We start from the raw sequence: 23,824 nt of genomic DNA, 5'->3' as shown, positions 1-23,824 counted from the left end.
CTGGACACTGGGCGCACTGGGACGCGGCATACTGGGACGCTCCGCGCTGGCGGCACTGTTCGCCCGAAAAAAAAAAAAAGGCGTGGGGTAAAAATTAAAAAGTAAAAAGTAACGAAACAAGTTATGTACATAAAAAAAATAAAAAAAGTAAAAAAAAAAGAAAAAAAAAATAGTGGACCAAGCGCGCCCCGAACTAAGTCCCTAGGTACATACCAATCACCAGCTCAGCACGCTAACCACTCGGCCACGCCGAGAACTGGATATTCTATAAACATTCTTGCATTTTATTGCATGACCCGCATTTAACAGGTTGGGACTTCGTGTTTCGCAGTCTACAAGCCATTGCTACCGCTCTAACAATTGCAACTACTTGATCATTTTAGTTTGCTGTCTGCTCTTACGACTGGCAACTAATGTTCTGGGTGCCTATGCGCGCTATTTTGTGCACTGGAATCATTTTAACATGTGGAGTTTGACATCGCTGGAAAATTTACCAACGCCGGCTCTTGGGTGGTGCCTGCTACCGTGGGCGTAATTTTCGCTGAACACGGAGCTTTTGTAGAAGCCTTCAAGGAAAAACGTGCGACCAAGCTTCAATACCGGCAAGCGCCGCAGCGATGACCCTAATTGCGTGTAACTAAACATTATTTGTATGTAAACATTGCGGGAAGCGTTGCGATGACCGAGGGCTCGGCTGCTTTATACGCAGAGTAAGAAGGAGCGCAAAAGCTTGAGAAACACGCCAAATATTACGTATTACAAGCGCTGTATGTTGTTTCTTTTTCTCTCATGGACCCATCGCTCGGTAAACTACTCTCCTTCTCGTTTTAGTTTTTCTTTCTGCTGTTGATACTGGGCCGTGGTGCAGGCTACGCTCGCCTGCGATTGAGCCCGCATTGAACATTTTGGCAGTAATCATTGTGTTAGAGTGCCCTTAAGATCAGCTGTGAAGTTCGTTATGCATGGTAGCCCACATTATTCAAATCCAGCTTTAGTAGTGTGTTAATCGTCAGTCTGTCATGAGATCGAGGCGCGGCGATCGTTGCCGCTGTCGAAACGCTCGAAACGACCTATCGAAACATGGAAACTCTAGAAAAAAGATACTGCCTTTGTTTTCTTACAAATGCGCAACGACTTCGCAGCAAAAGGCGCTTGCTTGAACTATATTTTTCATATGCCCCCCGATGGTCGATTGAAAGTACGCTGTTGCCCTGTTGGCCCCTGAGGGATGCTACTCCGGCTGACGCCGCAGGCCGCACCGGCTATACTGGGGCACTGGGACCAGTGCGGCCCAGCGCACATACAGCGCTTCTCCCAGTGCATCGCGGATGCCAGCGACACACCCAGCGTCAAAAGTCTAATCCCAGCGTTTTTCTCCCATCGCACCAGTGCAGCCAGTGTCTTCCCGTTACTGCTCCAGTGAATATCGCAGACCTCCAGCGTGCCCAGCAGATCCAGTGAAAAACCAGCGCGAAAATCTTACTGGTTTCGCACTGGAAACGCTGGTTTTTGCAATAGGGTACTCTTTTGATGTTCGCTACAAAAAGGGTAAACTAAATGGCAATGCCGATGGCTTAAGTCGATGTTTTTGGTGTTATTGATAGCATCGATGAGTCTGGCTTGGGTATGTTTTTTTTTCCTGGCATAGGTTTGCATAATTACCATTTTTCTTTTAATCTTGAACATTGTGTTTGTGTGAATGAATAATGTTCTGGTTGTATCAAGTGCTGAAGTAGTAGTAAAAGGATTAAAGTAATATTGGTATGAGAGCCTGGTGGATCTCGTGGAGAGAGTCCTGGCGCTTGCCGTCTTTGCGGCTGTGATTTTTGTGTTGTTCAAACTGATGCTGTCTTTCCTGTGAATGAGCTGGTCTGCAGAGAGCAAGAAGCCCTCCTTAGTCTTGACAAGAAGCAACGAGGAGCTGCAGAGACCGTTGGAGGCAGCAGAGCATCAGCAACAGTGAACCCAACCAGAACGACATCGTGTATCCCTCTGGACAATGGTTGCTGACCTTTGTGCATCGGGATCTTCAACCGCCGCCGGAGAAGCTGTTACGTTTCGAACTTCCCGAGTAACGAGACGGTGCACGTGTCGAGATGGGCGTCCGTTTTTCTAAGAAGACTGCACGCGACCACCTCGGAGTTCGTGGACCAGAACCACCCAAGACGCAGCAACACGGTGTCGCATATCGGCAGCGACGGCAGCAGTTGCCCCAGTTTGTGTCCGGAGGACTGTGCGCAGAGGCGCTAACGAATTCGCCGAAGAGCGGGCGCGCCTGTGTTTGGAAACAGAGAGCCGCGGCGCCTGCGTGTTAGCACCGAGGAGAGAGAGCGGGTCATCTCCCCCCCGTGGAGAAGAACGGTCACCGCATTCCTTTCCCGCGGAGTGCTCCCGCGCGAGGGGTCCGCGTGGGTGGCGCGCGGTTCCGACCTTGGACAGCCAGCAAGCCTCCTTGGGACCCCCATGCCTGACTTCCCCCGGCGGAGTCGCCATCGTGCCGCTAAAGTGGAAAGAGTGCGCTGGGAGGACGTTCTAGTGGGCGGTTCCCGAATGCCAGCAGATCAGGAACTCAAATGTGATTGGACTTTGACAAAATAGAAAATTCCCCAACTAGGTACTTGGGGACAAAAAAGTTGTTAAAAACGAGAGCACGAGTGCTCTCCAGTGTGTACCTTCTCAGATTCACCATGTAAATAAACCTTCGTTAAGTTCTCCTCTAACTCTCGGCCAGTCTCTGCTTGGGTGACCACCGCCCAATATTGAAGTGCATGCAGCCCGACGTCTGACTCGGCTTTTCGCTACCCGTTGGTCCGCTACCGGAGCAGTACCAACGCAACAGCCCTTAGAGCATAGAGCAAGCATGCGACGCCTCTAAGCTTCCTACTGAGGTGCGCCATATGTGTGTTCCAGGATAAATCGCTGTCCATGTAAATGCCAAGATATTTCACGGTCGGAACACATGTAATGGGGCAGCAAGAACATGCAGTGCACCTGGAGCTGTGCAAAACAATCGCTGCGTTTTTAGGGATTGGTTTGTGTGCATTGTGAAAGCACACTAGTTGAGTTTTTTGGGGATTTATTTCAATCAAGTTACATTGAAACCAATCATATAGCTTGGTGGCATCCTCTTGAAGTTGTCGGAGTGCGCACGAAAAATCTGCATTAGCTGAGATGAGGAGGGTGTCATCAGCATATTGATAAATCTGTGATGAAGTTATAACACTGGGAAGGTCATTAACATAAAGATTAAATAAGAGAGGTGATAAGATGGATCCCTGAGGAACACCCCTATGTAAGTCTATAATACTGCTTTGCACAGGTCCAAATTCCACCATTTGGGATCGCTGAGACAAATAATTTCTTAGTAACATTTGAAAAGGACCACGAAACCCATAGCAATACAACTTTTCACATAGAATGTCGTGGTGTACAGAATTAAACGCCTTCTTAACATCCAGAAAAAGACCAAATGCCACTTCATTTCTATCAAAATTAGAATGAATAGAATCCGACATGTTTTCTAATAATGTTTGGGTACCAGAACCAGCAACAAATCCGTATTGATGCGGGCTGAGCAAATTATGCCTCAGCAAAAATGCTGACATAGTAGATGAGATATGTTTTTCTAAGATTTGTGATATACATGACACGATAGAAATTGGGCGATAGTTCGAAATATGATTCCTTTTGCCACCCTTGTAAAGTGGAATAACACGTGCTTGTTTGAGAGAGTGTGGTAGGCAGCCACTTTCAATGATACTATTTAGCATCAAGAGGAGGACACACTTTAAGCTTTGAAAGTTTCTGGAAAGGTCGCTGATAAATATCCCATCAATTCCAGCCGATTTGTTGTGCTGTAGGCTGGAAATTATACCGAAAAGATCTGGCTCTGTTATGGGTGGAAGAAATGCCGAGTCAGCCACAGAAGAAGGAAGTAACGGCGGACGTGATGCGGCAAGCGTAATGCGCTGTTCCTTAGAAAAAAAGTTATTAAAATCATTTGCCAAAGATGCCGTCAAGTGACCAAAACTAAGCTCTATTGCGTCCTTGACAGGCCTACGCTGACGCCCACGTAGTTCGTTCACGATAGCCCACGTTTTGGCCACGTCATGGTGGCAACTGTGAAACTGGCTAGCGTAGTAGCGTCTTTTAGCGGACCGAAGAAGAGCGGTTACTTTGTTCCTAGCAACCCGAAATTCAATTCTTAAGGTTGTATTTTTCGGTGAAGCGCGGCATTTCGACCAAAGGGCTTCTTTCTCTTTGATGGCTGCGAGAATGTCAGGTGTAAGCCAGTAACATTTATTATTTCGTTTTTTGGTAATTATACTTCTTTTGCAGGATTCCTTTAAATTTTTAAAAACCAAAATGAAGTTATCATACGCCGTATCTTTGTTATTTCCTGATAGAAATGAGTTCCAGTCGAAGGATGACACCTTTCTGTCAAACAGTTTTCGGTCTAGGAGAGTAATGACGCATTTGCTATCATCGGGTTTCTGTGCAGAATCAACCTTAGCAACGCGGCATAATGTAAAGTAATGATCTGCTAATTTCTGTTGAATGACAGCTGCCATAGCGTGAGACAGGTCCGAGGCGCGAACATTAACGTGATCTATGCAAGTTTTAGACATACTGTTATTTACGAACTCTTCTCTAGTAGGATCTGAAAGTAGTGCTTCTATACCATGGTCAGCAAGGGCATTTAGGTAGTTTTCCGCAGACGCTCTCTCAGGCTTTATTAGATCTATATTCAAGTCACCCATTATGCATAGGTTACCTTGGCTGAACCTTTGTTTACAAATGTCATGCAGTTCTGTGATAAAATTAGGCACGTTTCCAGACGGCGGGCGGTATATGATGAGGAGGTGACTCGAGATGTTGCAGTATGAAATTTCAAATCCCATCGCTTCTGCAGCGTTGAAGGAGATGCTAATACGGGAAACCGATAATGAATCTTTGAAGAAGACAGTAATTCCTCCACCTTTACCTACTTGACGGGTAAGGAAATGCTCCGTATAACCTGGAAGCTTGAACATGCAAGTATTATGATCAGCAATATTTATCTCTGTGATTGCAAATATGTCTACGACTTGGTAAAGGTCTTGTGCGACTACCAGAAATTGATTCCAATATTTTCGAATACTTCGAATGTTAATATGAAGAATTGTAAGTGAACTCAGTGAAATTGGATGGAACGATTGAAAACATGCATCAAAGCTTCAGCATAATTAACTGCATGCACTTCAGCATAATTAACTTCTAACCGCAAATAGATTAACAACGTTATTTCCGCGCAACGTGAGCAGCAAATACGCAGCTCTAACGCATTCATAACATTATAAACTATGATACTACGGCCCCGTTTTCTTGTAGTACTTAAAGTAGGCTGTAGTTCAATAGGCACCCATTCTTATTATATCTCTTTACGGAAAACGATTGACTAAGTGATATAAAGCAAATAACCGCGACTGTGTGAGGACTACGGCTCCACTCTAAATGCATTTATCTCTAAGAAAGCCACTCCAATGAATGCAACAGGAACAGACATCTATAGGTGCGTGATTAAGGCCGTGAAGCAAATAGCGGTATTTGCACTCTTACAATAACCGCACTGCTTTCTACGTTTCGTGCCTCTCTGAGACACGATGAGGCAATGGAAATTATTAAATGTACATAATTGCAAGACAGCTGATTGGTAAATAGAGGGAAGGTAAGCCGCGTAATAATGCCTGTAATCTGCCTGGACTCGAACAATAATTGTAGTTGAAACCATGAAACGAACATTTACTCTTTCACCTCACTTCTTGCTACAGTCTTTGTTCCGAGATAATGAAGCAGGTAATTTCCAGAAGGATGGAAGATAACGTTGAATTTTCTAAAGCTGTGCCTTCTTTTATCAACAGAGGTAAAATATTTCACTTTGCATAATGACTGAAGATTGACCTACATATCCTCGTCCCGCAACATTCAAAATTTCATCTTTTTTTTTCAACCGAGGTAAAATATTTCACTTTGCATAATGACTGAAGATTGACCTACTTATCCTTATCCCGCCACTTTTAAAACTTCATCTACGTTCTATTTATGTGGCCAAAGAAGTTGGGCTAGCGCTTTCATGCGCAGTTCGTTATTTGGTGATGCCTATGCTTCTGTTAATGCGTTTTCATTTAGAAATGCCAGCTGCAGTTTGATATGAACGAGACAATTAGTGCCATTAGGCAGCCTTAAATTATCGCGTTTTTCAGTTCGACTCAATGCGAGTTCCAATTACTTCGTACCAGGACAAACGTCCATGAAGATACGCCTGCAGAGTACGACCCAGCTATTTGCATTTCAAGGGAGCAGTGGTCTTCCGTCAGGGGATTTTTGGCAGAAGAGGCGTTCGATGTGGAGTGGATACTTGGCAGCTCATTGCGACTTCTGTGGCGGTGAGTTCATCTTCGTCTGTAGAGGCGTCGCATGCTTTGTTTTAATGGTCATGACTAAAGAGATTTTGAACCACAGCTAGGGAACAGAAAACTTGATATAGAATGTGCTTCAGCAGAATAGATAACGTAATATGGCTCGTTCCTGAAATTTTTCATGTTTGCTAGACCTGCAGTGTTTCAGTTGCCACTACGAGGGCAGACTGTATCAGCCATTTTTGACAACGCATTGGGTTAACGAAATCATTTTTAGAGAATAGCACTTGTATGAGCCCCACGAAAAGCAGCAATAACGGTTATACGAGCTTAAACAGAGTGCGTATACCGCCACTCGTGTAGTGAGGGGAAACTTTCAGTTAAATCATTCGAGAGAGACAGGAATGCCAGTCAGCATGAGATGGTGAGTGTAGACGCTAACGGCAACCGCACGCGTACCTCGTCTTGCGCTTGTGACACCAGCTGTTTCACGAGTAGTGAGCTGGCAGCGACAGCCGCAAATCAAGCTCTTGACTTGTCCTAATCTCAGAGTACACCATAGATGGTGCCAGTTCCAGGTCACGAATTTTCTAACGTGCATTCGAAATTTAGGTAATGCGTACATGCTTTACAAGCCTGCATGCCGCGAAGCGTGCCCATGAAATTTGGCTTTTGCATTTCTTTGCCTTAACGTTTCGACGTTTGCCAAAGAAGGTTACTGATTTGGGAAGCAATCTTTGGATATCGTTTCCGGTATCGTACTCTAGGCGTTAGTCTACTTCGTCTCTTTCAGGGGTTCTAGCATTTGGTCACATTTCCTGCTGGCGTAACAAAATGCCAACATTAATCAATATCTGAAAATCAGTTTCAGTTAGATAACGACATCGAGCTTCATAATTTTATTATACGCTGCAGGCTTTGGCGCTTGCCAGAGGGAAAAAAGTGTGTCGCTAATCTAATATAAAGTGTTTGAAATTTATCCTGAACAAAATTATAGCACCGGCATAGCCGTCACCATCCGCCCCAGAGAAAAGTATATATACTCGGCGACCTGAGCGAGCCTCGGCCTCTTGGGCGTCACTAGTGTTAAACAAAACTAAACAAAATGTACCATTTGTGGAAGGAGGGGGATAAAAAAACTCTATTGCAGAAATAGCCGTTACTTGACTATATTGGTGGGATCCTAATTCCAGGTCTGCATTGGTCCCAGCTATGCTGTGGGCATGTTGTATAAGGACCCGTTGGCCCGCCAGATTATCTTTGGTTAGCACTGCCTCCCATTGCTCAAAACACATATATTGCGCCTGATGATTGGTTGATTTGATCCTAAATCACCAAGAAATATAGAAGAGAGAGAGAGAGAGAGCGAGAAAACATTATTTCAAAAAGAAAAAGAAAAAAAAAGGGGGGGGGGCAGTGAGTGGAGTCTTCATTTCAAGACCCCAGTGGCCCGGGCTGCCGCTCTTGCCTGAGTTACCAGCCTACAATGGGTCTCTAGATCAGAGCATTGCAGAGTGGCCTCCCACTGCGCCTCCGAATGGTGCATGTTTATGTGTGGAGGTTTGGGGCCTCTGCACCCCCATGTGACATGGTAGGCGGTGGGCTGGTCATTGCACCAAGGGCATATGTCTGTGTAGTGTTCTGGGAACATTATGTTGTATTGATGTAGGTTGGGGTAAGTGTTGGTTTGAAGCTGTCTCCATTCCCGCATTTCTTGTGCATTACACCCTTGTGTGGAGGGGGATAAATCCTACGTTGTTCCCGTAGGTACTTAAGTCGCGCGCCGTAAGTCGCTGGGATAGGAATGCTGGTTGTGAGATCGGGATTAGTGGCCGCTCGGTTTGTGTGACCTCGAGCTAGCCTATCCGCGACCTCATTACCTTCCAATCCAGAGTGCCCCGGAACCCAAGTGATCTGATGTTTGAGCTGTGGGGTTGTAGCCAATGGGTTAGTTGTGAAGCGAGATAATTTTTTAGGTATTCTGCCTGCAAGGAGGAGCCGACACGCCGCTTGTGAGTCGGTGATTACGTGCAGCTCTCGGTCGCGTCTCCGTAGGTAATGGCCAGTACGATCGCCGCCACTTTCGCTTCTGTGATAGTAGAGTGCTGGATGGACATGCTGGAGACTTGTGTGTATGAAGAGAGTGGGGCTGGCTTTGCACTAGACACATATGTCGGCGGATAACGTTGGGTGCATGAGATGTCGTCTATAGAGGCTTGGTAGGTATTCGCTTGTATGCAGTCAGGCGGTGGTGTTTCTGGGGTGTCTGTATACACCTGTGAGGCGACGGGTAGGGGGGGGGGGGGCGGGGTGTCTGCGTTGAAGATGCTAAATGATTTCGTGACGTTCGTTACAGGTTGAAGGCAAATGCGTGAAAGTGGCGCTGATGGTTGCGCCGCCCGGTTGATGAAACCTCGAGCTAGAGCATGCGCACCTATCGTTTCCAACCAGTCCATTGTCACCTGGGGTCCAGTGGTTTGGTAGAACTTGATGACTTTTGTAGTGCCCATGAGTCAGGCAGACAGCTTGAGAACGCGGACCTCACAGCGCGCGTGAGTCAAGCGATCACATTTGCCCTTCAACTTTGAGATTCTTGATGGGTAATGGCCAAGGTTGCCTGCTGGGGTTTTGTGTGTTAGGCACTGCGGTGGGTTAAAGAGAGGCGGTTCAATCACACAATTTCGTACTTACCATAGGCCGGGTAGCAGTTCAGTCTTCTACCTTGCAAGTATTGCTGCATATAATGCAACTTTGAGAGTGTTTATAAGCGCCTCCCTCGTCCATATCAGCGGACGAGGGAGGCTGATATGGTCCATAGTCCATAGTATGCATTACCCTGTAATACTTCTATTACCGCGAATGTCCCTTAGAATGTGATGGGAAGGGAGAGTGGGAGCTTTTAAACAACACTCCTATGCTGGCTCCAGCCTCAAGGCTCACACAGTCAGAATATTTAGAAGCTATTAAGCAGATATATGTAAAGAGAGTGACGGGCTTGATAATTCATACAGAAAAGAGCATGTAATTGTGCCTCAATTTGTTCCGTTACATAATATAGTAGTGTAATATTTTCTTAGTGAAATATAAATAAATGACAAGAAGAAGAATCAACACGCCGCTAGAGTGATTCGAACCCACGAGACGGTAGAATGGAACTTACTAGGCCGTTCCCAATTTTCGCACCGGAGGTGGTAACCTCTTCTTTGCGAATATTATGGCATGCTACGATTTATTTTTCTTTGTCAAGGGTTACTTCAACCCCGCATGTACGCGGTTGCGAAGTGGACAGTAAGTACTTCTCCAGGGTTCGATCTGCTCTAATCTGTAACTTGTGCGGTGTTCTTTTTGTGCTGTGGTCACAAAAATCAAGGCTTTAATCAACCAATGTTTCCTCAAAGCATACCTTTTAGTGCACGAGAGTATATGGCGGCCATTAGCCTGTATAGTGGTGCTGTTTTCTTTTGTTGAGTTTACACAACGTGTAGTTAGCCATTCTCTTGACGAGCAAGAGGAAGACTGTTTACTTTCGCAAACCAAGTTTTGTGCATGTATGTACAGGTATCTTTGCTTTTTCGGTCTACAGTTTTGAGTCCGAGGTGCTCTTCAAGATGGCCTCGAACGCTACTCACCTCCGAGTGACTTTTACAACCGTGAGTACCAGTTCATTTGTCTCTTCTGCGCAGTTCTTCATTGGGAGGACAGTCCACACTTTTAAGGCTTACAGTTTAATTTTTCTAGTTGGTTTTGAAAACATTTCACTTCCGCTGAGCGCTGAATAAAACAATGGTCTTTGTATTGCTTGGGCAATTAGGTGTCCAAAGCTTGAAAATTTATGGTATAGAAAGAATTGTTGCTACATATGGCTCGAAATGTGTCGAAGGATTGTAGCATGTCGTCAATAAAAAGGGTTCACGCACGATGCACTGACGTTGCATCGAAAAATTTCAGGAGAGACATGAATTTCTGCCGGTGTATCACGTGCTGTTGAAAATGCAAAATAGATATTTAATTTCATATTTCCCTAGACCACTAAAAGTTTGATGAAGGGTAAAGATATTGCTAGATTTGCCGTAAGTAGCTGATATTTCAAACACTCAGTGCATAGATAACCGGTTAAAAACTTAAGTCCAAATGATGCGATTGGCCGCGAAGTCCCGTTATAGTAGAGCATTATGTTAGAGATATACAAATGAAACATAATATATGTAATACAAATTTCTTCGTCGTTGCCCTTTTACACACACACACACACACACACACACACACACACACACACACACACACACACACACACACACACACACACACACACACACACACACACACACACACACACACACACACACACACACACACACACACACACACACACACACACACACACACACACACACACACACACACACACACACACACACACACACACACACACACACACACACACACACACACACGCGCGCGCGCGCGCGCGCGCGCACACACACACACACACACACACACACACACACACACACACACACACACACACACACACACACAAAGAACTTTGAAGAGCTGACTTTAAATCACTCGGACCGAAATCAGACGGTTTAAATGCCTAACCCAGTCACCTGATGTCACAATATGCTGTATGTGCTGCACACGTAACTTTCAAAAGAGACTGCGAGGGAAATAATTATTACAGTATAGCAGCCGACATTCATATGATCAATGATATTAGGCGAGTGTAACAAAAATTTGTTTTATAAGTGTCACTGCTGACAAATGTTTTAATGTTTTCCCAGATAAAGTGCACTGAAAAATAACCACTCCTTCAAAATCTGACCCGTTGCGACAGTCACTTAACACGTAGCTGTAGAATGTTCAGCGCATTTCAATGCATCTTCTCTGCTTTGTGTACATAAGAATAGGTAGTTGCCCATAAATTAGAGGGCGAATGTACGAGTAAGCTTGCTTCTCAACGAACTAAGGGTGCAGTACCGCATTTCTTACTTTCGCAGGCTCCACCGTACAACATGGCAGGCCGCAGGAATGGAAAGGTGTACGTGGCTGGCATTTTCGGGATGATATTCCAGGCGCTGGCTGATTATGTCCCATTCAGGTGCGGTAGCAGAGAGCAACTGGGTCTCCATTCTGATGAAGATCTACTGCCAAGCTCCTTAAAAGCTTTTGGTTTTCTCAACGAAAAGAGACATTAGCGAAAAAAAAAATGCTGAAAGTCGAATGTAAGCAAGAAAAAAATTTTCTGGTATTGACCAAATTTCCTAACAGAATTAGGGTTATTGTTTCTTTTTTTTACTTATTTATGACGTGAGGACGGTTGGAAGGATAGTTGAGCTACGATATGTCATTAAAAAGACAAAAGAAAAACGCTGAAGAAACTCAGGTGTAAGCACTGTACCCCAAATCTTAGCCAATTTTTCATCGAATTCTCCAGAACACCGGCGCAGAAACACAATATTTATTCACAAGGAAGGGGAAAGATCGACATTCAGTATTATCTTACTTGTAGAAGTGTGTTCATTCAGGTGACCTAGATGGATCCAGCTGCTCAGGATGAACTTGCAGGGGAGCATTGTTGTTATTGTTCTCCTCTAATTTGATAGCACATACCCCCTACAGAGGGGGATCGGCCAAGAGTTCGGGTGCAGAGATATTAGATTTTGTGATGAGGGGAGCGTCGTTGTTGTTGTTGTCGTTCTCCTCTAAAAGCGTCCGTGAAGCATTTGCGTTTTTGTGCAGCGTTGCGGTTAGCGATACATGTTTATTGTTTTTTTTTGTTTCTCTTTATTTAACAAATCTGCAGGCCAGATTAGCCCAAGCAGGTTTTCGGTAGTGTGCAACGAAACACGTTATTCTGTATCGTGACGGTGTAGCTTAACTGTATTAATGAGCATGTAGTGTGCCAATCTTCGTCGTTATCGCAACTGCCAAGAATCGCGTACTGGCGCGCCCGAGGACGAAGAAGTTGGTCGCTGTCTTCGTGGTTCGCTACGCCTGAGGGGAGCGTCAGGCGTAGCGAACCACGAAGACAGCGACCAACTTCTTCGTCCTCGGGCGCGCCAGTACGCGATTCTTGGCAGTTGCGATAACGACGAAGATTGGCACACTACATGCTCATTAATACAGTTAAGCTACACCGTCACGATACAGAATAACGTGTTTCGTTGCACACTACCGAAAACCTGCTTGGGCTAATCTGGCCTGCAGATTTGTTAAATAAAGAGAAACAAAAAATAAACATGTATCGCTAACCCTAACGCTGCACAAAAACGCAAATGCTTCACGGACGCTTTTGTGCCTTTAGTGCACAAAAAGTACGTGATCTCCATCATATCGATGAGTATTCCCCTTCTGCATACAAGGTATTGCGTGGCACTGCTGGAAATTTTCGTGGAAGCATGTGCTTTGCACGAAAGAAGAAAATTCATTCGCAGTGGAATTCAGCAAAAGTCTGCTTCCAAACGATTTTCGGAAATGCGGTGGGTATTAGGTGTGGTTTGGTTTATGGGGTTTATTATCTCAAAGTGATTCAGGCTGTAAGAGACGCCGCAGTGGAAAGCTCCGGATATTTGACCAACTAGGGTTCTTTAACGTGCACTGATATCGCACAGCCCACGCATGCCTATAGCTTTTCGCCACCGTCGAAAAGCAGCTGCCGTGGTCGGGATTCGATTGCACATTCTTGAGCGCAGCAGTCGATCACCCTAACCACTGCTCCGCCACGGCGGGGGTGGTATTAGATGCACGTTGCTAGGCACATGATTGGCTTAATTTTAGTGGTATGATACTTCGAACTGATTGTCTTGAAGGCAAAATGAATGCGTAAAAAATGATTCGGGACTAAATGGTCTTATTGATAATCATGTACTGGAGAACATATCTGACCTCGGAGTATCGAGCTGTTTGTAGATAGTAGCAGAGGGATCGTCCGCCCTTGTGATGTTGGCGTTACCTTCCCAGGCGCATTAGGGTTAGGAATAAAATGCTCAATACAGACTCTATTGTATGTGAGCTTTTGACACAGCCAGTACTTGAGGCTAACTGGAATGAAAATAATAGTCCCATGCCGTGCCCCGATCTCTGAAACAGTCACCACAAAACGCTGCTGTGCTCTGCCGCGGTGGTGCAGTGGTTAAGATGCCCAACTACTGTGTCGGAGTACCCGGGGTCAACCCTATCGTCGGCGGCTCATTTCGATGAAGGCGAAACGAAGAGGCGTCCGTGTGTTGTACGATGTCAGTGCACGTTAAAGATCCCAGGAGGTCAAAATTTCTTCGGAGCCGGCCACTACCACACCCCTTTCTCTCTTTTCGATTTCACTCCCACCTTCCTCCTTCCCTTACAGCGAGGTTCAGTTGTCCACAGAAACAAGTGTGACAGATACTGCGCCTTTCCCTTCCTGTGAACGAATAATAATAATAATAATAATAATAATAATAATAATAATAATAATAATAATAATAATAATAATAATAATAATAATAATAATAATAATAATAATAATAATAATAATAATAATAATAATAATTATGACAGCTTTGATATCGCAGTGGTGGACAACATAATAATGACTGTCAATTCTTTAGACTATGAACAGAAATCAGTTTTCTTGCTGCTGTGGCGCAGAGTTTAAGATGCCCGACTACTGTGCCTGAGTACCCGGGTTCGAACCCGACCGCCGGCGGCTGCGTTTCTATGGAGGCGAAACGGACGAGACCTTTTCACGACCCTTGGAGAAACCGGTTTGACTGGGCTGAGAACCAGGTGTGGGAGGAGAATCCGCAGCTTTTTCCTGTGTTATGAGCACAGCCCAGTCTCCAATATGGCAGCGCCCTTTGGCCAATTTTGAAAAGGTCTGCTGTGCGATGTCAGTGCACGTAAAAGAACCCCAGCTGGCCGAAATTTCCAGGGACCTCTACTACAGCGTCTCTCATGGCCTCAGTGGCTATGGGACATTAAACCCTGCGAACCTTACAAATCAGAAAACAGTTTCAAGGCGAAATTATTGAGACTAATTTGGGTCTCCCTCTAAATCTAATTCAAAATTTAAAACCGGGATGTATCCTAAGCCAGTGAAACCAAGTGAGGGCATGAAGAGTTGCATTGCGCATTGTGTTGTTTTTTCGTCCAAAAATAATTAATTAGTAAAATGAACCTAACTGATTGTTTACTAATTTGCATCAGAATTAAAGCGTCATTCCGAAAATTGTAGATTGTCTGCAAACGTAGCCGGCAAGTGCTTGTACCAAGCTACCGTTTACGTTAACTAGGTTTTTTGAGAGACCCTGAGAGGCAACTAACATATGTTAAAGCTGCCATATCACAACACTGCAACTTAAGCGCCCCGATAAGCGGCTGTGAGAACAACATCCACTTTTTTCTCTAGCGCACTCTCCTAGAGTGTTTTGTATGCTCATTGAGATCGATGTATGAGCCAACAGGTGCTCACCTGGTATACTTTTATTTTAAGGATACTAATTGAAGCACCTCGATTGTATCTCAATTTAAGCATTGCAGGTAGATGTTTGTCAACACACTTTCATTCTCAACCTAATAACTAATTAGTCATTAATCAGCCCTTATTCAATACTTAACTTTGGTTAATGAAAACTACTGCTAACTAGATCAGGTAAACCTCAATGCTCTCATTGTATTTCACATTGCTTGGACGCGGCTTCTGCAAGGCTTTGTTACACTTGGCGGAAACACCGCCGAGGGCGCTGAAGAAAAGCAGCATATTTCTAACCAGAGAAATTTACGCTTTTTTTCTAGAGAATGAGTCGGGCGAGGAACTGGAAGGCATTGAGTATGTTTGGTATAAAAAAATCGCTGCAAATTACCCCTTGGAAGCAAAATTTAACTCTATAAATTAATTAAAGAAATCTTAGAAAAACACTTTTATGGACCTGTTTTGTGGAAGTGAAAACATATCACGAATTGTAAACTTGTGCTCTTAATTAAAGATTTTAATGTATAATGTGTAAGAGGCCAAGACATATTTTTTATCACTTTCTTGCCTATAATCACGCATTACTTAACAGTAGTGCGCTCACTTTGGGAGGAAGAACGTAATTTAAACAAATAGTGGAGCAGTCAACCAACTGCGTGTTATTGCCATTGTTGTTGATGCCATGCGTTTAGATAATAGGTTATGCATATCCAGCTTTCCGGGATATTGTGCAGCTCTTGACCGCTAGTATACTAGCGGTCAACCACTGCTAACTATAGTTAGCAGTGCAGTATACCACTGCTAACTATAGTTAGCAGCGGTACCTAAGCAGAGATAATGTAAGAAAGCTATAACGCGAGCGAGAGCTATAGCAGGGCTAACGTATAAGTGGTGGATATTTGTTTGTTTTTCTAGGTTAGGGATCATCAAGGCCGACTATTTTGTCTCGTTCAGTAAATTCATCGCGCTTACATGAAGTGACTGTAATATGCATGAAAAATAATTGGGACGTATTACCTAAAATTCTACATTTTCGCGGTAATGTTGAGTTTTCAGCGACACGAGACTTGTAATGGCGGGAGCGTTGTTTAAAACCGTTTGTCGACAATTCATGCGGTTCACTGTATATCCTTTTGAATCTTTTTCGGCAGCTACAACATTGTGTACGACTCTCGGCTATCTTTTGGAGTGCGCCTCGAGAATGGGTCTTACAACGGCATCATGGGCCTCGTCGAGCGTGGAGTAAGTACAATGGCACTGCCGACTAGCAGACTGTACTCGCCTGTTTTGTAATGATGTGTATATTTGTTTGAGGGTGGCGAATAGAGACTTATGGGGATTTTTGGGAGAAAGAATATTAAATGAAAAGCAGAAGGAAAAACAACGGCGCATTGTTTTTCCTTCTGCTTTTCAATTAATATTCTTTCTCCCTAAAATCACCATAAGTCTCTTTTCTAGTCAATATCAACACAAACGTAAAAGAAAAAAAAAAGTAACCTCAAACGTTCACCTTCGACTCACAGACTGTTCGCTCCTTTAAATTATATATACTTCTCTCTGTATTGCTGTTCTTTCATTGTTCATTGTTTGCCGCGTGACCCACTCCTGTATGAGCCTGTAAAAGCTTACAGTACCTATAACTAAAAAGAAGAAAAAATATATAAGGATGTCTTAACTTTTCCGATTATCCGATCTTACTTTACCCGACAGTTTCGGACGGTGGACCGTCCTTTTTCAGGAAAAAATTGGGAATCAGCTCGCACATTCTGATCACTGTAAAAAGATGGAAAGAGGAAATCCTCGCTCTCTGCCTTTGCAGGAACACACATCACCGAATAGGTAGAAAGGACGAAAAGCAAAACAGCTTTCATAGACTAAGGGCTAGGGGAGAACTGCAGAAACTGTAGGGAAGGTGGAGAGCCGGAGAGCGTTACTCAGGCGAGGTGCTTCCACGAAAACGACACTTAACGCGGGGAAAGTTGCTTTTGAACGTAGCGAGAAACTGACCAAATGTCGCAAACAATAACATAACAAAAACACGCACATAAAGCAAGAAAAACCCCAAAACAGATAACACAAGCATGCAAGCATGCATGCCACTGTTGTTCCTGGCCTTGTCTCAGCGTCCTCCAGCGTCGTTATGCTAGAGAAGAGAAAAACGGGCAAAGAAGAGAAAAATTTGCCGTGAAGTAGTGGTCTGTGGGCTGGCTCAGCTGGGGATTAGAAGGATGATGGGTCGATCCCTGGCTTGGACAGCATGTTTTTTGTTATTATTATTGGGAGCTCATGAGGACATGCTATGCTCACATGCTGTTTCCACGCTGTTCATGAGGAAATAATTTCTTTCGCATTAGTAAAAATAATTATGAGTAGCTCGGAGCAAGCCAAAAGCCACGAGCGCTCGCCATCACAGCTGAGTTCCTGTTCCAAGTAAGTTGCTCATTCTTGATAACCACCAGGTACTATTAAAGGTGTTGTTGGTAAGAAACTTAAGCTTCGTGAACCAAGTAAATAATAAGTAGCATGTACGTACGTACGTACGTACGCATATGTAAGAACGAATATCAATAAAAATGAGTATTCATATTTCCACTGTCAAGCCACTGCCTTCTGGTTGTTGTTTTCTTTATTTAGACAAAGGTGCTCATTAGACTCGAGTGCACTTATGTGGTTATGCGTATATCTATTGGCGTGAGTGACAAAAAAAAAATCTACGCAAGACTAGCTGACGTCTCGAGGTGGCTACAACAAAATAATTAGCCAGTTTAGACAAAACAGAAAACCATGCATGTATTATACCTCTAATTCAGGATGAAAATATCGTATTGCCTCTAGAAAAAAAAAAAAACACTGATTAGAACAGCAGAAATTCTCTGTCACTGTCATACTAAAGATACAAACACCATAGCTTATTGCGGAGGATGCGTTCGCTTTTATGTTACAACTACCTGCAGGCCTCGGGTTTGAACAATGTAGAATGTCGTCCTATGCAACCATTTTATAAAGGACGTCAACACGCATTAAGATTGTTTGCGAGTGCCGATCAGTGAGTAGGGCCACGATACTGTATGCTTCTTTCTTTGCTTTCCGCTACTAACAGGATGTAGACTTGGCCGCCTCTCCAATGCTCCTGCGTGAAGACCGAACCCATGTGTCCGCTTACGGGCCCTTCCTCTACGCCAGCGAATGCGGACTCATCGCAGTTGCCGGAGAGCCCTCCATCAACGTATTCAGCTACTTGTTCGTATTCGAGTGGGAGGTAGGTCAGGTAGCATTGCTTTGGACACAACTTTGAATTGCACATACTGTTAACGAGCCGCCCGCGCAATGCGCAGCGAGCGAGCAGCGCGAGGAAAAAAATAGTCCACTGGCAGCTTTGGAAAGAAAAAGAGGACAGCAACCATGGAAAGGATGCCGGAGAAGAAAGATTGAATCTGGGCAGCACGGATGGATGTAACCACCCTTAATCATTACCTGAATTGTTATAAACAGCGGTTTGTAAAAAATGGGAAAGGCATCCTAAATTTCATTCCCGCCACATTAGTAAAACGAATCATCAATACTATTAGGATTAAAACTTGGCATCCAATGGGTAACATGCGTGGCTCTGGGTATGCAAAGCAAAGATTATCACTGCGAGTAGTTCAAAGAATGTCGGTGCAATATTCTTGCTCAGCCATGTATCACAGTTCGGCAGCACTGAGGGAAACAATAAGCAATACCACTCGCGTCATTAGGGAAGAGACGAAGGGGGACTCAAAGAAGAGAGGACAATGTGCCATGCATGACTGTTCCGGATAAATTATGGCCACCTGTAGTGCTTTAACTTACATTTCAATGCCACAGTACAACGGCAGAAAAATTAGGCTGGTAAATGAAGGGCGCTTAAACGCCACCTTTAGGGGCTGACGCGGTGGTGTTAATGGCTCCTGCCGAGGGCTCTTCGTGAGGAACATTGCATACGTACATGCAATTTGCTGCTCGCCTGGTAATTATTTCTTTTTATGACTCTTATCTCACGCATGCCCATTAGCACACAGTTCTAAGCTAGTACACTATATCAAGGTCGCCTGGCATATATCTATATCAGTGCTTTAACCAATCCGAAGAAAGGTGCATGTATGTGTATAAGTGCTTCTATAGCCTATAGAGTAATGTCTCTATAGTCTAGAGTAGCTCGTCTGGCACGGGACATAAGAATGCTGGCGAATTCGATTCTCAACTCACTCTCCCATATCTCCGGAGGAGCCCGGACAGCTCCCAACATGCCATTAGGTCTCGTTACGTCACAAAACTCGCCGACCAATAATTGGCTGGCCATTATGGCAATGAATTCGAAAATAGGCCGATGACTCCTTCCTCCTCTCCCCCCCCCCCCCCCCCCCCCCCCAAAAGTGAGCGGTTCCCCTAAACTTAAACACCTCAAAAATTTCCCTGCAGGCTAAGGACACCTTAAAAAACGGGTAAAGCCGCATGACTTGACAGAAGCCACTTCCCCCTTCTCCTCCAAAATAGAGATTGAGTTGTTCCATTGAATTTGGGAATAAGAAAGATGAGTCGGTGGAAGAAGCAGTCGGTCAACTGTTCCCTCAGTAATCCCCAGTAAGTGTTGGGATTGTGGTGTGTAGGAACACGAACTAAGACGGATTAAAGGGTTGTATTAGTACAGTGGTTCGAGTTAACAGACATCTTGAGAGAAAATACAAATTAATTGCTGTACAAAGGGGTCTCGGTGATACAACCCATCAAATTTAATTAATTTGATGAAAGGCCCTAGAATATTCGAGAAAGATGTGTCTCATGTACGCCCCTACGCTATTGCATTATTTCTTTACGCAAGTGGATGGATGGATGGAAACGACTTTATTTAATAAAAAAAAAGTCTTCCAGGGTGGTCCCCTACTAGTCCAGGAGTCCACGGGCTTTTGCTTCACATCGAGCCCGATCTACCAGCAATTTCTGACCGGCGGTGTGATGCTGTCCGCAAAGCAGCCTCCCAGGATGTTAGAGCCATTAGTTCGGATAGTGGCGGCGGCCCCCACTCTGCCATCTTCGTAGGCAGCAACTGCAGTGAAAAATCCTACTTTAGAATTCCCTGCCGCGTCGACATAGAGGATATCAGAGCGGTTGCGGTATCTTTTGGTGTAATAGCTGGCTCTAACTTTCCGCCTTCCCTGATAAAGGCAAGCGGCCATGTTGCGTGGTAGGGGCTTCTGGTATATGTGATCCTGCGTGCCCGGAGAGATCATGAAAGGTGTAGCACTTGCTGGGGTGGCGATGGGTGGATTGAGACGGAGTTGTCGCAGTAGGTATTGTCCTGTTTGCGTGCGACTCAGGCGAACGAATGCCCCCAAGTACTTATTTATTTGACAATTGTTTCAAAAAGGTTAATATCTTAATAGTGTTACAGCAATATAGGACTGTTTTACACCATGTCGTCAACACCTTAGATGAAATGTTTTATTTAATTCCTCGTTTAGCGAATGTTTTCCTCCGGTAGGGCACACAGTTCTAGGACGCAAGGAGTTGCTCTTTATGTTGAAAGGCTTGAATGGTCATGACCACTGCTGCGCTCTATGCTGCCATTTGCCTATTGGAAGGGCGAGGGGAGGGGTAACAAAACATTGGTAAAGTTTCTATCTATATGTCATGCCTCGATTTGACACAGGTGTGGGCTCTCCTTGTCGCCTGCATTCCACTCGTGTCTGCGGCTCTCGCTTTCATCGAAACGAGGAGAATTAGGAACACAAACTCCATCGCTCTTGAGATTTACGACAACACCTGGGACATTCTCCGTTCTTTCTCTTATGAAGGTAAGCTAGAATCTTTACAACCGACATTTTGTGGTCACCTTTATTACTATATGTTTGCCTTAAAACCGATAAAAATACAAAGGAGCATACATCGTGAGTCATTATGCCGGTCTGCCTCTGGTACTGCAGGACACCCGTTTCAGGCCAGGACACACGCCGGTCGGCTTCTCTTCTCGATCTGGTGGCTGACCGTATTGGTGCTCACCAACGGCTTCGCTGGCCAGCTCAAGGCAAGCATGGCAATCAAGAGCGAGCCGCCGCGATTCCGGTCAGCGGAGGACATTACATCGCACCCCAGCATACGGCCCATCATGTGGAGGGACACCGCCTTCGAAGCGTACGTTAGGGTAAGAGCTTGTTTAGAAACCTGATTGTGTCACTGTTGGTGTGTTGGAAGCCGGGAAGAATGACTCCTTTTCAGGCATTAGCTCTTCGGTATGGAATGTTTACTAAGATATGTTCTCTAAAAATGTCTTCTATCCTCAAAGTTGCACGCGGTAAGCGTGACACTTCTATTTTATAAAGTGTGCATAATATTCCTCTGAGTATTAATGTCCACGCAGTGCGCGGTAAGCACTAAGTCCTTCAATACGTCTGCTATTATTTCCCTGAATATATCAAGTATATTTCAATGTGCTCTTGCTCTTGTGCTTCAGACATCTTCAAGACCACTTCTAAAAGCACTGACACGTCAGGTGTATCGCTACGGAGGACCGGTGTTCATAACTGAAATGTTTTCTGAACAAGCCATGGAGCAACTGTACAGGGGCCAAGCCGTCATCATCAGTGACAGGACTGTTACCCTGTACATGCTGGCCAAGCAGTGTCGGCTCACCGGAGGAAGGCTTTACGTCGCCCCTGATCTTCTGTTCACACGCTTCGTGTCTATGGTCTACTCTAAGAAGATACCCCCAGATCTTGAACGTAGGATTCATCGAAAGTGAGTTTTCCCTTTAGCCCGACCTCCTGAGGGAATTTCCTTTCACACCGGGTGGGTGCACGTAGTCTCACATGTGGAAGCACACAGGTGTAACTCAACAGTACAGCTGAATTAGGCAAAAAAAGAAAAGAAATTGCTATGGCCACCTCCCTAACACATCAGGGTAGTTAGCAGCTGTACAAACTTCTCTCATAAAGGATAAAGCAAGGCACATAAAGGATAAAAAACAAAGGTTTGGATAGCACCCTTTACGTAAAGCACGCTCATGCTACTTGTTTATCAAACATATTTCGCATTAAGCTACTTTTGTAACGCACAAATATATTACCGCTAGTATATAGTCGTGTTTTTATACAGGCAAGACGCATAGAAATATTTGACATTTGTGGGCAAGAAAATATTATTCTACGGAGGCAAGAGGAGCTAAGGATGGGACTAGAGGAGGACGAAGGCTAGACACTATGAAAGAGAACTGAACAAAGGTTGAGAGGAAGCGTAAGTTCGCAAGCCAATCGTATGTTTCCACTATATGTTGGTTGAAACATTGGCCAGGAGTGCGAACTAAGGCTCCCCACAGCTTTCTTTATTGTTCTTTTAAGAGGGGAAAGTATTTTACCAAGTTGAAGAAAATTATACTGAACGTTCTGCATTCTTCAGACCTTTCTTTGAATGGCTGAAAGGATAATTTAAACTTTACATTACGGCCTTTTTTCGTCAACCGAATTTTGCGTTCATCAAATTTATTTAACGCAGAATAAATTGAGTAGGGGTGATTCATTTTGCGTCCAGTTCATGGGCGAAGCAGCAGTTGCAGTCGGAGAGCGGCGAAATAGAAAGATTTCGTGCGCAAGCTTTACTGTGAATAACCACATTTAACGATGCGAGATATAAAAAACTAGCTTTCATCCTCTCGGATACATCTCAAAATGTAACGTGGAATGTAACAGAACCTCGGAAGCGTAGTGTAATGTGCGAGAGTACAATAGTCGGAATTAAATGAAGACACTCCAAGCGTTATGCAGTTTGGAAAAATTGAAGATAAAAGATGGAAGACACACGATTTCAGCTACTTAAAGGATGCAAACAAAAAAAAGTTCATGTTTACCTAACCTATATCATGCTGATGACATTCTTGTCTCACTCCATCTGTTAAAAAATTCAACGAAAACAAACATATACCTGCAGTAGCGTTCCTGCTCATAACAGCCCCCTGCCCCGTTTGATAAGCGGTGTGTTTAAAAAAAATATTTCTGAAGCCTTTTTTGCACTTTTTATTACAAAAATGCCATATTGCGTCAATTTTCCATCTTCTTCGCAGGATGAGGGCCATCATGGAATCAGGATTGCACCTCAAGTGGTTGCACGACGGCATGAAAGAATGGCACGACTGTGAAGCAATGCAAGCAGCCGGCAGGCCGAAATCCAGCGAGCTGTCTTTCAAGGAGCTTAGCTACGACGACATGACTGCGATGTTCGCTTTATGGGTCATAATGGCTGGGCTCTCGCTAATGGTGTTCCTGCTGGAGCTGTGCGTTCACCAGACAGAGAAAAATCATCGTTACAGGCTCGCACGTATCGCTGCTAGGCGAAATGCGCACAGATACCGACAGTGTGGCGCTCAGGCACCCAGCCCTGTGGTTTAGTGCATACAGTGCTCCAACTGTTGCAACTGCTTGAGCCTTTACGCATTCTCGATCCCCGGAGAAGCACTTTTTAATGCTATAACGTTAAGTGTCTCGTCCAGTGAAATTGCCTGTATGCTATTTCCTATTGGTCGAAATTCCTATTGGTCGCCGACGATGCGACGCACAACCACATTAGCACCGGTATTACAAACACTGTAAAATGATCAAAACTTACAACAGTGATAACATCCCCACATGCTCGGGACTTCACTAATGTTAAGGTAACGCTAGCATTCTCCTGATAATTCACGTCGGCGTACTTTGCGAAAAATAAGAGGCACGCCTCTGGCGAATGCTAGCTGGCAGGTGAATTGGCCGTCAACTAACTGGTTGTGGGGTTGAGTGAAGTCACGAGATCGCGTGACATTGCTGCAATGGCAATTGGTTTCAGTTGGGACTTTGCCTTGGGATGGAAGGGCGAGATTGCAATCCATCCTTGCAGGAAACGTGAATCCTGAGTTAGACACGCTGCTTTTTGGCCACACATGCATGTTCGTACACCTTAGTAAAAGCAAGGCCTTATATCTGTCTCTGGT

At 44.6% G+C, this 23,824-nt stretch overlaps 1 protein-coding gene across 1 annotated transcript; it reads left to right on the top strand.

Annotated features, from left to right (window-relative positions):
- The first annotated feature begins 3,907 nt into the window (after positions 1-3,907).
- Positions 3,908-23,352, top strand: LOC146207798 (glutamate receptor ionotropic, delta-2-like). The gene is made up of 10 exons (XM_084577660.1): positions 3,908-3,954; positions 6,279-6,425; positions 9,982-10,048; positions 11,399-11,499; positions 16,002-16,092; positions 17,951-18,109; positions 20,519-20,663; positions 20,793-21,010; positions 21,320-21,603; positions 22,922-23,352. Exons 1-10 carry the CDS (start codon positions 3,908-3,910, stop codon positions 23,244-23,246), a joined length of 1,584 nt encoding a protein of 527 aa, XP_084433786.1. The 3' UTR covers positions 23,247-23,352.
- Positions 23,353-23,824: the final 472 nt, after the last annotated feature.

Source organism: Amblyomma maculatum, chromosome 1, assembly GCF_055883805.1.
Source record: "Amblyomma maculatum isolate TAMU_Amacu chromosome 1, ASM5588380v1, whole genome shotgun sequence".
NCBI classification, from domain to species: domain Eukaryota; kingdom Metazoa; phylum Arthropoda; class Arachnida; order Ixodida; family Ixodidae; genus Amblyomma; species Amblyomma maculatum.
This window is presented reverse-complemented; position numbering and strand designations above follow the sequence as displayed.

What these genes read in the sequence shown, in the direction of transcription:
- LOC146207798 (XM_084577660.1), top strand. Translation starts at nt 3,908, where the DNA reads ATGCCGAGTCAGCCACAGAAGAAGGAAGTAACGGCGGACGTGATGCG. An exon ending in TCATTGCGACTTCTGTGGCG is followed by an intron (nt 6,426 to 9,981) that starts GTGAGTTCATCT and finishes TTCGGTCTACAG; the next exon opens with TTTTGAGTCCGAGGTGCTCT. An exon ending in CCGTTCTTTCTCTTATGAAG is followed by an intron (nt 20,664 to 20,792) that starts GTAAGCTAGAAT and finishes CTGGTACTGCAG; the next exon opens with GACACCCGTTTCAGGCCAGG.